The 13,157-nt window shown below is 42.5% G+C and overlaps 2 protein-coding genes across 4 annotated transcripts; one reads left to right on the top strand and one right to left on the bottom strand.

Annotated features, from left to right (window-relative positions):
* Window positions 1-555: 555 nt before the first annotated feature.
* arv1 (ARV1 homolog, fatty acid homeostasis modulator) lies at window positions 556-2,317 on the bottom strand. 2 transcript variants are annotated; one of them, XM_008313364.2, is made up of 5 exons: window positions 2,018-2,131; window positions 1,781-1,900; window positions 1,362-1,515; window positions 1,044-1,268; window positions 556-909 (listed from the first exon to the last, which is right to left on the bottom strand). In XM_008313364.2, the coding sequence occupies exons 1-5, from the start codon at window positions 2,114-2,116 to the stop codon at window positions 788-790; spliced, it is 720 nt and encodes a 239-aa protein (XP_008311586.2). In that variant the 5' UTR covers window positions 2,117-2,131; the 3' UTR covers window positions 556-787. The 2 variants fall into 2 exon arrangements, with proteins under 2 accessions (XP_008311586.2, XP_024912726.1); XM_025056958.1 differs by having other exon boundaries at window positions 1,044-1,515; window positions 2,018-2,317.
* A 137-nt stretch (window positions 2,318-2,454) lies between these two features.
* On the top strand, window positions 2,455-12,304 carry ttc13 (tetratricopeptide repeat domain 13). 2 transcript variants are annotated; one of them, XM_017033890.2, is made up of 23 exons: window positions 2,455-2,758; window positions 3,729-3,823; window positions 4,829-4,904; window positions 4,986-5,056; window positions 5,144-5,209; window positions 5,667-5,759; window positions 6,701-6,817; window positions 6,895-7,005; window positions 7,326-7,408; window positions 7,521-7,662; window positions 7,763-7,937; window positions 8,254-8,410; window positions 8,741-8,871; window positions 8,950-9,082; window positions 9,255-9,347; window positions 9,481-9,564; window positions 9,818-9,902; window positions 10,041-10,147; window positions 10,245-10,380; window positions 11,030-11,109; window positions 11,623-11,701; window positions 11,829-11,908; window positions 12,079-12,304. In XM_017033890.2, the coding sequence occupies exons 1-23, from the start codon at window positions 2,590-2,592 to the stop codon at window positions 12,191-12,193; spliced, it is 2,478 nt and encodes an 825-aa protein (XP_016889379.1). In that variant the 5' UTR covers window positions 2,455-2,589; the 3' UTR covers window positions 12,194-12,304. The 2 variants fall into 2 exon arrangements, with proteins under 2 accessions (XP_016889379.1, XP_008311588.1); XM_008313366.3 differs by having other exon boundaries at window positions 10,038-10,147.
* Window positions 12,305-13,157: the final 853 nt, after the last annotated feature.

The following is a 13,157-nucleotide window of genomic DNA, read 5'->3' as shown; positions in this document are numbered from 1 at the left end:
CTGTTCGTCGCGGGGACGACTCAGTGAACACATCCATTTACCACGTCGTGATTTATGCACCCAACAGAAACACACCCCTCCCAAATATTCAGGACTGCTCTGTGGTACACAGTCAGTCCACAGCAAATGCAATACTTTCCGCATACTTCGAAATAGTATTGTAAAAATAACTGGTATCAAAAAGCTAATTGTCAAATTGTGTAAAAATTTCTCTCTAAAAGTTTGTCCAAATCCAACAACAACAAGTGTGTCAGTCATTTATACAAAACTTTATTTAAACAGGGAAAATGACAAAGGAAATCATTTGTTTTCACTAAAGGTGATTCTAATTCAATTGTACAAAAAATATGTTCATAAAATTACATTTACAAAGTCAATTACGTCTTTATTGTAATCCCTAATCCTCCTTAATAACCAAATAATCACAGTCAGAGTCCATTTTAAATGTTAGATTTAAACAAAAGTGCATCTCCAACGTTTTGATCTGCAGTTCCTCACTTTCTGTCCTTGTTAATGAGAGCGTAACCACCATGACCAAACAGTTCTTTACTCTTGTTAATGAGAGTGTAACCACCATGACCAAACAGTTCTTTATTCTGCCATGGTTCCTAACTCTTCTTCCTATAGTCCAGGATCAAAACAAAAGCACAAATCCACCCCCAAAAAACCCTCCATGTTCCCGAGGCTCAGGCTTCACCTCGACTCTGGTTGATTTCCACACTGACATGTCAGTCGCTGACGCCAGAGATTAGAGATTTTTTTTATCTGCGTTGGTCGGAGCACAGGTTCAGGTCAACATGTCCTGGACGCTCTGCTGAAGTCTTCTACACACCTGAGCCGTGCAGGTCTCCGACAGGAGGCCGACACACACGGCCGTCAGTGACAGACGTCGACTGCTGTTCAGGATCACTGCACAGAGACAAGGGAGAAAAAACAGGCCCTGTCAGCACCATGTGGCCAATCTTCATCTTCATCACACCGTCGGTTCACTGCAGTGTGAATATGATAAACAGGTGAGTGTTTTCTACAGACTGCCCCTCTACCTCTGATGGCCTGGGAGTTTGAGGTCAGCACAAACAGTTTGATGAGGCTCAGGCAGAGGGGGGAGTAGTCGTGTTCCCAGATGACAGCTGGGATCACTAGGACTTTCCCGTAGCAGGAGAGCAGCAGAGCCCGGAGGAGGAGACTGAAGTCCAGGCTCCGGTGCTGCACATGGACCACCACCAACCAGAGGAAGAGGAGGACGCTGGTACAGAACGCTGCCAGCTCTGCAGGAGTGACACAACCAAAAGTTCTAAGTTTAAAATTAAAAAAAATAAAAGTGTTTCGATTGATGAGACTGAAGAGCCGTGACCTCTTACCCAGGGCAGCCAATCCAAACATGCCGTAGAACTCCCACTCCTTCGTGTACCTGATGATGTCAGCGGGGTCCCTGCTCTGCTCGGAGCCCGGCAGCAGAGACCAGCGGAGGTAGGCCTCACAGAGCAGACAGAACACACACAACTTCCAGTGGATCTGGAAGGAGGAGGAGGAAAAGGAGGAGAGACAACAACAGCACAGATGATGCTCAGATGATCCCAGAGTCAGATCTTTAATTAGGGAAATGGATTTTCCCCAGCAAATCCTCACAATAATTTTAAGAAATTATCTTTCTTCAAATCTTCACTGCTGCAGAATAAACATTAGATTCCTCCCTCATCTACCGTAACACAGCTACTGTGTGTCCACTGGTACAATGCCTGCAGTTTGCAGCTAAAGGTCACGTGGTACAGTAACTTACATTCAATGTGGTGTTGAACAAAATGTGCCTAAAAGCCTGGGTCTTGCATAGAAGGGCGTCAATCAGGATGATCACAGGGTCGTACTCGATGTATTTATCCACAGGCTTTTGGCAGGACCCCTGAAAAACAGACACAGCCGTGACTGAACATGAACAGGAGGTTTGTTTTGGTGCTGCTCGGCTCGTTAGCTTTCAACAGGTAAACGCAAATTTACACAGGAAGACATTGAAACGTACGCATATAGTGATCGTCAGGATCCCGTTGCTGTAGTCCCGGTGAAGCTCTGTGGCTTGTTCGTTACATTCAACGCAACGGAAGACATTTTTGTCCATCATTTACACAGTAAACAACACCGGCTGAAGGCTTGTTGTAGCCGGAAGTGATGTTGTTTCATTCATAAAGATGCTTCTTCAAAATAAAAGTATGCATAATATATTCTCTGTCATTAAGACACCACTACTTTAACGACTCACAGTAAAAGAGGTATGCGTGAAGGACAGTTGAAATATATATGTGCATAATATAGCCCAGCACATTTAAATATAATACAACGTTTACAACTCAACAAGGAACATAGCTCATTCTTTTACTTTGAATGGTGTAACTTGCGAACACCACTGTGACCTAACTTCCTTGTGTAAAATCAGGTTTGACAGCCGCGGTGCACGTCGGGACGTGGAGTTGACGCTTCATTGTAGTTGAATTGCACCGCAGCTTCATTCGGCGGCGGTTGTGGTGAAACTCCTGCCCGTGGACGGCGGTGTGCTTCCGCTGCTCGCTGGCGTCACACACGATAAATATCAACAACATGGCCCCTGTTGGCAGGGTTCCTGTTGTGCCTGCGCTCTTACTGTTGTGTCTGAGCCGAACCGTGCTCTCGACCGAGTTCTTCTCCACCCTGACCCTCTTCAACAGCGAGCTCCACAAGCAGGGCTGCAGCTCACTGTCCGAGTGGGAAGAGTACGCGGCGGACTGCGGTAAAGTGGCTCTATTTTCTGCTCTTACTTTGCCACGTCCTCCCGCCGTTCATTAGAAACTGTCACGGTGTTTCTGCCGGCTAGCCTGCAGGCTAACGTCAAAGAGCTAATAACAAAAATAAAGTCATTCCTGTTGAATGACAACCAGTGGTGACAGAGATAGTTACGGTAATGCGCACGTACTGGTACCTCAGTCCTACAATTGGATTTGAAAGAGAAAAATGATTTATTCAGAATGTATTCATTTATTGGGTGAATAAAGTTTCCACTGTTTTGCAGGACAGTTGAGGTCTATTTGTTAGCATGTCACCAAAATGACGTTTTACTTTCCGTTCTACTTCCGTACATATAATTTAGGATTTTTTTTATTGTTATCAACACAAAATTATTTTACGAAACAAAATTCCTTGTTCCGTTAACTAAACACTTTTTAAGGAGTTCCACTCGTGAGTTCTGGAACGAATGTTTTGGTATTTTTCCAGTGTTTCCCAGATTGAATGACAATCTGTCACGGACACTGGTGCTCAGTTTAGAGTACACGTGTTTTCTGTGACATATAAATCAGTGGCCGCTTCAGAACAGACAACAACGTTCACTTTTGTCCGTGGGAGAGCGATCTTGACCAGGTTAAAGTGTGTTTACACAGGGGAGAGTGTTCTTTGGGTTCTACTCCTCTCCCTTCTTGGTCCAAACTAAGGCAACAGCACAGTGGTCCAAATACCTGCACACAATTGGGTAAAAATGCATCTGTCAACTTTGCATCTTTTGCAGGAAATATGCTGCAGAAAGTTTTCAAACTCACAGAATAGATTTGTGCAGTAAACAAATGTGTGATCAAAGACTGTGGATACTTAGCTAAATGTTTGTAGATACAGACGTTTTGTGACAGCTTTACAATTTTTAAGATGACATAACATGATGTTGTTTAAAAAATACTCATAATACTCTGCATGCGTTGTGTTTTTTTTAGAGTCCTCGATACTACAGTTAGAGGATCCAGACTGTGAGGAGGGAAGTAACCCGCCCTGTGAGTCAGTCTTCTCTCTGAATGCAGAGAAAATACTGGTGAGCTGCACTTGACACAGACACCAGAACTTCAATCTAGATTAACCAGTATTTGCAAAACGTCCTCTAGAAGTAAATAAATAATTGGTAGATTTCAGAAAGGTTCAGAAAGTTTCCTTAATTTTAAATTTTGGGCTGGGTTTTGTGATGTTTTCTGCAAAGTCAAATCCAAAACGTGTGAAAAATATTTTTTCAGTATTCACTAGTTTCTTACAGTAGTTATGTTGGTGTAAAATTCCAAATAAACTACTAAGTAAAAGTAAAGTTCAGATCAAACTGATAACTTCTAACTTCAGTGGTCATGTGATCAGGAGAGTTGCATCATGAATTCAGTCGTGAGTAAGAGAGAAAAAATGCATTGCTTAAATCTGTCATGTACGAGCAGTTGAATCCCTAATGACAAAAGTGTGAACGTGCCACACCCTGCATTTGCCTATTACATCACTGCAGCTCGGTGAGAAGCAGCGGATGTCAGCAGAATCAATATTCAGCTGGCACTGGAACAAACGAGGGCTGAAAAGTAGGAAAAGACAGTAAAATGGAACCAAAAGAGGAATTATGAAGCACGTAGTGCACTGGGTCATATTTAGGATTCAGCTCATGTTACCGGTCCTGTGCAGCGGGCTGATGATGTAGATATTTTGAGGCAGCGTCCTGATAGTGATCTTGATGCTTTATTAGGAAGGGCAGGAAGCAGCAGCATTAGCAGCAGCAACATTTGCATGCTAGCACATTTGCATACTGTTGGTGTTTATATTTTTGCCACCAACCGTCAGCATAACTTTGAAAAAATGATAACGATACATGTTACAATACAAGGGGGATACGTGCGATACTATAGGCACGCCAATATACTGTATATTAAACAATTTTCAGCTGTTCACCAACATTTCTGTTTCTTCAGTCACGTCTGACACAGTAACAAACCAACATGCTGCAGTTTCCTGTTCTGACAGTCGATTTGTTTTGTGTGTGTGTGTTGTTTTTTGCTCTTATCTTTCATAGAATCAGGCCAAGTTGTTTATAGAGCAGAAGAAAATCCCCTTCCCCGTGGGCAGCCACAACATAAATGAAGAACTCGGTGAGTCTGCGAGACTAGAAAACCACATACATGTTCCGCAGAGTTAAACCTTTTTATATTGTGGTGCTTTTTCTTCTGCAGCTATAGGTTACGTTCTGATAGGAAACGGACTCTACGACGAGGCCGTCAAACACTTCTCTCTGCTGCTGCAGGTCGGTCTGCGCGTCGACCTTTAACATGTTAAACCAAATGAACGTAAGTCAGCCCTACTTTGATGGTTGTTGTTGTTTTGATCACAGAGTGACCCAGAACTGGTCAGTGCCATTTATGGAAGAGGGATAGCTTACGGGAAGAAGAGTTTACAGGTGCGTAATTGTTCTTTAAAAAGAAAAGAAAAATTCCTACTTTCAGTGATTAAAAACCTCTTGATTTAATCACCTTTTCTTTCTCCTTTACTCATGTCTGGTTTTGTGGCTTCAAAAGCTTTTCACAGCAGCTCCTTTTTCCACCTTTGTTGGCATCGCCTGCACTTTTGTTTTTAAACTAATTCCCTCTGGCTTCAGGTATTCTTTTTGTCCCCTGAACAATGGCTGTGCTCAGTTTGGCCGACAGTCACAGTCTCAAGTGACAATGAGTCATTGTGCAATTCAATCAGTGCAGATTTCACCTGGCAGCCTTCTCCCTGCCTGCCCTCCACAAATGAAATGTGGTCAAATGGCCTTTTTTTTCTTTTTCCTTTTGTGACTGTGGCGGTGAATGTGAATGTAATTGTCCTACTCCCCCCCACACCCACCCCCCTCCCGATTCTTGTCATCCTGCCAGGACATAAAGAATGCTGACTTGGCCTTGTACGAACTCAACAGAGTCATCACTCTGGAGCCAAACTGGCCGGAGGTTTATGAACAGAGAGCGGAGGTGAGTTCTGACCCTGAGCTCAGGTTTAGTGTTGAAATCCATTTCCTCGCTGTTATTTGTTCTTTGGGAAAAACTCCAGTGTCAAATAAAAGTCCATTTTATTTTTAGTCATTTGTTGTTGCCGACAGTTAAAGTGAAAATCGTTATTGGATAAAACCACCATGCTAACTGGATTTTTCCTGTGAGCTTTGAGGTGTCAGAGTTTGCTGTGAAAATATTTACAATGTAATTCATAATTCATAATGTGAATACTTCACTATGGTATAAACCCAAAGTAAAAAAAAAAAGTACAACCAGCCTTCAGAGGTGAACACAGATGTGCTAAATGTTAGCCATATAACGACCAAGTAAAAAGTACAACCAGCCTTCAGAAGTGAACACAGATGATCTGTTTTTCCCTTTAAGTTATTTAAAAAGATGTTTGGACCAAATCTGTTGAAAGTTTGTCAAAAATATAGCCCAAATTGACTAAAAGTTAGCTAGTCGCTAGCCGCAAAACGGCTTAAAAATAATCCAAAAAATAGCTAAAAAGTTACCAAATGGCAAACCCAGAGATAGCTAATTCAAGGAGCTAAATGTTAGCCATATAACGACCAAGTTTTAGCAAAATATACAGGCAAATGACTAACAGTAAAACAACTGACAAATACTGCTTATAACTAAAAGTTAACTAAAAAAATACCAACATGTTAAACCTGATGAGCTAAGAAACATAAAAACTTGTCAGTTGGTAAAAGTAGGTCATAAGAGAATTAGACAAAATCCAATTCCAAAAGCCAAATGTTTACCATATTTTATCATCACATTTTATGCTGTGAATATAATATTTTAAAGTACAACTACACAACCAGAGTCTAAACCTGAAATTTCATTGGGAAAAACGTTGTGTATCATTTTTTAACACACACTAACGTGATGGACTCCGCCCTCTCCACCCACAGATCTTGTCTCCTCTGGGTCGTATCAGCGAGGCTCTGGGCGATCTGACCAAAGCCATCCAGCTGCAGCCCTCGGCTCGCCTCTACAGACACAGGGGGACGCTGCTCTTCATCTCAGAGGTGTGGAGACCTCACTGTGTTTGATCTCACTGCCAGGCCACTGTGTTGTAATCTCTGTGTTTGTTCCTCCGTTCCAGGACTATGTGGCAGCCATGGAGGACTTCCAGCAGTCCCTGGAGCTGAAGAAGAACCAGCCCATAGCTATGCTTTACAAAGGCCTCACCTTCTTCCACAGAGGGATGCTAAAGGTGTGTTCAAGGCACTCTGAGTTCTTCATTTGTCTAAAGACACTCTGGAGTCTCCATTTTTTAACCCAAACATATATTTATGGTCATCAACTGGTGGCCCACAGGTCAGATCCGGCTCACCAAAACATCAAATCCGGCCCACGTCAAATAATAATGTGCTTTTTATTTTATTTTATTCAAGTGTCCGGCCCCCAAGACAAATTTTATTTTTATTTTATTTTATTTTATAGTTGGTGACCCCTGTCACATGTTCCCTGCATCAGTGTCCTGTGAACTCTGTGCTGCCGTCACTGTGTTGACGCTGGACTTGTTCTCCTCAGGAAGCCATCGAGACGTTCAAAGAAGCTCTGAAGTTAAAGGCAGACTTCATCGATGCCTACAAGAGTCTGGGTCAGGCCTACAGGTACGGACAGGCAGACTCAGCTGCAGCCCACTCATATTTGGTATTAATACCATTTGAAATAAATATAGTAATACTTTACTGTTTTTTTTTTAAATGTCTTTCCTTGGTCCAGAGAGCTGGGAGACTTTGAGTCGGCCATGGAGAGCTTCCAGAAGGCTCTCATGTTGAACCAGAACCACATCCAGTCTCTGCAGCTGCGGGGGATGATGCTCTACCACCACGGCTCTCTGCCCGAGGCCATCGGAAACTTCAAGGTAGAAAAAAAATTAAATCTGACGAGAAACAGTAATTAGGGTTTGACGCTTCCTGTCTGACATCCTGTCCGTTTGTCCACCTGTCGTCTGTCTCCTCCAGAGGTGTCTACAGCTGGAGCCCTACAACGAGGTGTGTCAGTACATGAAGGGCTTGAGCCACGTGGCCATGGGGCAGTTCTACGAGGGCATCAAGGCTCAGACCAAGGTCATGCTGAACGACCCCCTGCTGGGGCAGAAGGCCAGCTCTGAATACCTCAAAGTCAAATACCTCAGAGGTTAGCACTGCGATACTACTACTTTAATCTAGCAGTACTACAACTCTGACTTTATCAGCATTTTATTGTTATAATACCACGACTCTAGTCTGGTAATATATGCCTTTATACTCACAATATAACAACTGTGTTCTCATAATACCACCACATGATTCTGAAAATACTACAACTCTCACATACTACTAATTTTATTCTCAAAATACTACTACTTTTCTCGATTTACTCCAACTTATTTTCTCAGTACTAAGACTTATATCCAGCCATACAAAGTAAATGATGTAATTTAAGGTGATTTTTGTTTGTTTCCTTTCACCAGAATATTCTCGATACCTGCACTCCCACCTGGACATCCCAGTAGCAGAATACAACGTGGACCACGATTTGCCAGGGAACTTTAAGAACCACTGGGCCAAGAACCTGCCTTTCCTGATAGAAGACTACGAGGAGCAGCCGGGTCTGCAGCCACACATCAAGTAGGTTTGAGAAGCAGGGATTCATCTGAGTGTTAATCCTGTTTGGTGGTAAATATCAACGTTAGTTTAGTGTTTCCAGGACGTCTGGATAATCTGGGTTTCATCAGGTTCCATCCCCGCATCATTTCTTTTCTACCTACATTTCATGAACTCAGAGCTCAGACAGTTCCTGTGGTTGAAACCCAGATCCTCAGCCACCATCTACTTCTAATATTCATTTTCCAGAGGTCTAATTTAAAAAAAACTTAAACTTGAAATAAAACATTCTCATCGGTGAGGTTTCCCAGAAGTCTGTCCTCTTCTGTCTGACCTCTGTCTGTAATTCTGCAGGGACGTGCTGCCACAGAACTTTGACAGCTACACCAGTGAGGTTCAGAAACTGATATGTACAGCCGACCATCTGGGGGCGCTAATGCAATACGACACTCCTGGATTCTTGCCAAACAGAAGAATCCACAGAGGTAGTTTAAAAAAAAGAAAAGAAAAGAAAAAACGTCTGCAGCAGCAAATGTGTGATTCCTTTGTTCTTTGTCCTCCAGCCATGGGTTTAGCCACCCTGGAGGTCATGCAGGCCATGCACCGGACGTGGAGCAACTCCAAAGTACGGGTCAACGGCAAAACCAGGCAAATGCAGTGGAGAGACATGTTTGACATAGCAGTGAAGTGGAGGAGGTGAGAGAGAGACTGGTGTCACAGTTAGAACACAACATGTCAGACCAGACTGTGAGGTCCATTCAGTAAAGGTTAAAATACTGAAAATGAGAACTTGGTTTTTGGTTTAAACTTTCAGTGATCAGATTTCCGTATTACGAGAACTAACGTGGATTTACTGTTGCTTTTCCAGGATCGCGGATCCAGACCAGCCCGTCCTCTGGTTGGACCAGATGCCAGCCAGGAGTCTGAGTCGAGGCTTCAACAACCATATCAACCTCATCAGGTAACAGGCTGGAGTCCACTGTAGATTCTTGATCTTCTCTAAAGAAAACTGGGGATGTAGAAAAATACTGATAAACTGAAATATTGTGATTGCCAATTTTTCTCTTTTTTTTTTTTTTTTCCTATTTCACCAGAGGGCAGATTATAAACATCAGGTACCTGGCGTACTTCAACAACATCCTGGACTTTATCAAAGACAGAATACTGGTGTATCATGGGTAAAATCCTTCTCTTTTTTTTCTTTTTCTTGACAACATGAAATGAGTGAAAATGAACTCACCCAGTACCAAAGACAAGGCTGTATATTTGGGGTTTGATCATGAAATATTAATTAGTCTTTGTTCTAATTAGGAAGTAGTTTTTATGAGTTATAGTCGTTGTAAACAAAACGTCAAGGAAGTATTTGTCATCTACATGAATCCCTTTAATTTCTCTACTTATTTTATTTATGTGTTTAAATCCCTGACTCAGAGCCTACAACCCCAGAGGTTTGTTAGAAGTCCGGCAGGCGCTGGAGAATGTCAACAAAGTGGAAGATCTTCTGCCCATCATGAAGGTAAGAAGGACAAATACATGTGAGAGAGTGAGAGTCTGGGTCACAGTGTTGAACTGGAGCTGGGGAAAAGTGTGAGGGAGAAGAAAAATAATCTACAAAACTGTGTGTGTGTGTGTATTCATTTATTTCCTGAAGCAGTTCAACAGTAAAACCAGAGATGGCTTCACGGTCAACTCCAAAGTGCCCAGCCTGAAGGATCCTGGGAAAGAATACGACGGCTTCACCATCACCATCACTGGAGACAGGCAGGAGGCTTCACTGGTTTCCAGTCAGAACAGAGAAAATGTCTCACAACACCGTCTTACAAGACCCTCACTCACGGCGTTTCTGTCCCCGTTACAGAGTGGGAAACATGTTGTTCTCCGTGGAGACCCAGACCACAGAGGAGCGGACGCAGCAGTACCAGACGGAGATCGAGTCCATCTACAAAGACCTCACTGCTAAAGGGAAGGCGCTGATGCTGTCTGCTGAGCTGGGGGTGAGGTTTCATGACATTTGAACTAGCGGTGTGTATCGACAGGAATCTGGCAATTTGAGATGAATCAGGATACAGAGACAATAATACGATGTATTGCGATATACTGTGATACTACAGTCACAATGCAAACAATGTAACTGTAGTAAAACAGTCATAATAATAATAGTAAAGACTCAACGCTGTTCCATCTTAACATCAGGTTACTGACATTGGAACAGAGGGATCTACATTTGGAATTACTAGATGAACATCATGAAACGAAATACTGTATCTTGATTCAGTGTATCAATATTTTCTTACACGGCTAATTTGAACAGAGCGTGAACTGCAGGCCAGAGTCAGAGGAACGTTTCTTCACCAACGTCTTCTCTGCTGCTCATTTTCAGTATTAATACAGTTAAAAAATCTTTTTAACTTCTATGACAGTTTGTACAGAATAAACTTGTTAAGACCAGCAGACATGAGTGTGTGAGGGGAACACTATAATCCACTTCAATCATTACTTTTTTCAGACTCTTGGCTCGTTTTATGAGGTCTGCACTTTGTCACGTCTGGATAAAACATTTCTGAAGAATCATGTTACTCTGTGACAGAAACTGATGACACTGTGTTTCTTTTTGGTGTGTGTCTGTGTGTGTGTGTCTGTCAGGATGCAGATGCCCTGTGCAACGTCATCCTCTCCCTGATTTATTACTTCTGTAATCTCATGCCTCTCTCCAGAGGATCCAGGTAAAGTTCACACAGTGGAATTGTTGTTTAATTTTGTACATAAATGATCTACGTCACCAAACTCCTGGACTGGTGACTGTAGTGGTAGCGTCCTCACACAGAGGTATAAAGTGAATCTAATGTTGTCATGTCTACTGGTTCAAACTAGTGCCAGTTGAATTTTTTCCAGTGTACAGGAACATTTTGTTCATATCATTCCTGATTGGCCGACCAGGTGGGTGGGGCGGGGATACTGCCGTTTGGGGTCAAACCTAAATCCTTCAGAATGTTGTGGGGTTTTGGTTTGATTTCAAATTTGAAAGTTTATTTGAACATGCTTTCAACGAGGCTAACAAAAAAAAAAACACTTTCCAGCCAACATCCAGAACTCTGATTGGCTCTTATTTGTTCCTCTAATTTACCTGAAAGAATCAGTTCTGATTGGCCCTTTCAGGTTAACAAAGGTTAACACCGAAACAGCAACTGAGCCACAGTATGATTTTAAGACAGTGTCCATGTTCTGTTGGTTCCCAGTGTGGTGGCCTACTCAGTGGTGATGGGAGCGCTGATGGCCAGTGGGAAGGAGGTCGTAGGTCGGATCCCTAAAGGAAAGGTGAGGAGGGAACTCAGCGCCCCCTGCTGCCTCTACAAAGGTATACCACGTTAAAGATGTGTCTCAGTCATGTGACTGTTTCTGCTTCTTCTTCTCTTGTCCGTGCTCGGCGGTGGCTGGGTGTCAGCTGGTGGATTTCGAAGCCATGACCACGTCCAGTCCAGACGGCTTCAGTAAAACAGCGAAGGGCTGGATGAACCTGAAGAGGTCGGTGGACTATGGGTTGACCTAATAATGACCTTTGGTTTGACTAGGAGTCTTTGACCTTTCAACTTTGATACATTGTGATGGAATCTGAGCCTAAGCTGGGCTTGAAGAGTTCTCAGTCCAGGCCTGTGGTCTCATCCAGCTAACACCTCGCTCTCCTTCCCCCACAGTCTACCGGGCTGGTACCAGAGTCTTCCATCTGTAGCGGAGACCTTCCCGTCCACCAGAACCATGATCGAGGTTCTCAACACGGACTCGTCTTCACACTGTCCAAAGAAGTCTTAACAGAACCTCCAAAACCACAGGGAAGACAGTTGAACAGAGTCTTAATAACCAGAGGTTCTGCTCTGGACAGAACCACGGCAGGGAATTAGTCCTGCAACCCAGACACAACCGGAAAAAAACAAACAAAAACAAAAACCATTCAGACTATTGTCTGATGTTAAAGTCATGGACTTCAGATTTGTAGATTTCTTAGAAATTCTTAAAATTAAAATAACCTTAAACAACCTGCAAGTTGATCTGCTCAGATTTGTTTTATTCCCTGTCATACTCTACTTCTTCACTGGAGTCTGTAACCATCAGGACAATCATTGTTTATATCAACTCGTTGAAATATTATCCTTCACTGGAGTCTGTAACCGTCAGGACAATCATTGTTTATATCAACTCCACAGAGCTGGCTCGTCAGCTGATATTTAATCTGGGTTTTTCCGCTCTGTCTGGGCTCCAGGGCTGATCCTGTGGTTCTGAACGTCCTCCGTTCTTTCTCTGCTGCTCAGACGTCAAAGCACAAAAAATTGTTTTCTAAAAAGGCCGATGCGAACAATCACACACTTTATTTGGCTCTACGCTGGATCTTTGTTGAATTGATCTAAATTTCTCACCATTTTTTTAAAAATTATTTTGCACACTGCATCAAAGAAGGAAGTGAGGTTGTTTTTTTTTTTTTTTAAAGATGAAACTAAAACCTTCAGGGCTATTGACTCCACATGTGATACTTGAAGCAGTTTATTTAATTTTATTTTTAACATTATTATTATTATTATTATTGTCACCACTGACTGACAAGCACTGAAGTGGTTTTATGTTGACGTGTTCACTGGTTCAGGAGGACGTTGAGTTCTGTCAAGGAAATGATTTGAGTTAATTTGGCTGAAAATCCCTTAGTTATTGGTTCAGACAGAATAAAACAGGAATCCTATCAAAGAAAAGTATTAAGAAAATTGAGTTCTTTAAAATCTTACAA

Source organism: Cynoglossus semilaevis, chromosome 7 (assembly GCF_000523025.1).
Source record: "Cynoglossus semilaevis isolate Cse_v1.0 chromosome 7, Cse_v1.0, whole genome shotgun sequence".
Classification (NCBI taxonomy): domain Eukaryota; kingdom Metazoa; phylum Chordata; class Actinopteri; order Pleuronectiformes; family Cynoglossidae; genus Cynoglossus; species Cynoglossus semilaevis.
The sequence above is the reverse complement of the archived record's forward strand: the minus strand, read 5'-3'. Positions and strand labels throughout refer to the sequence as shown.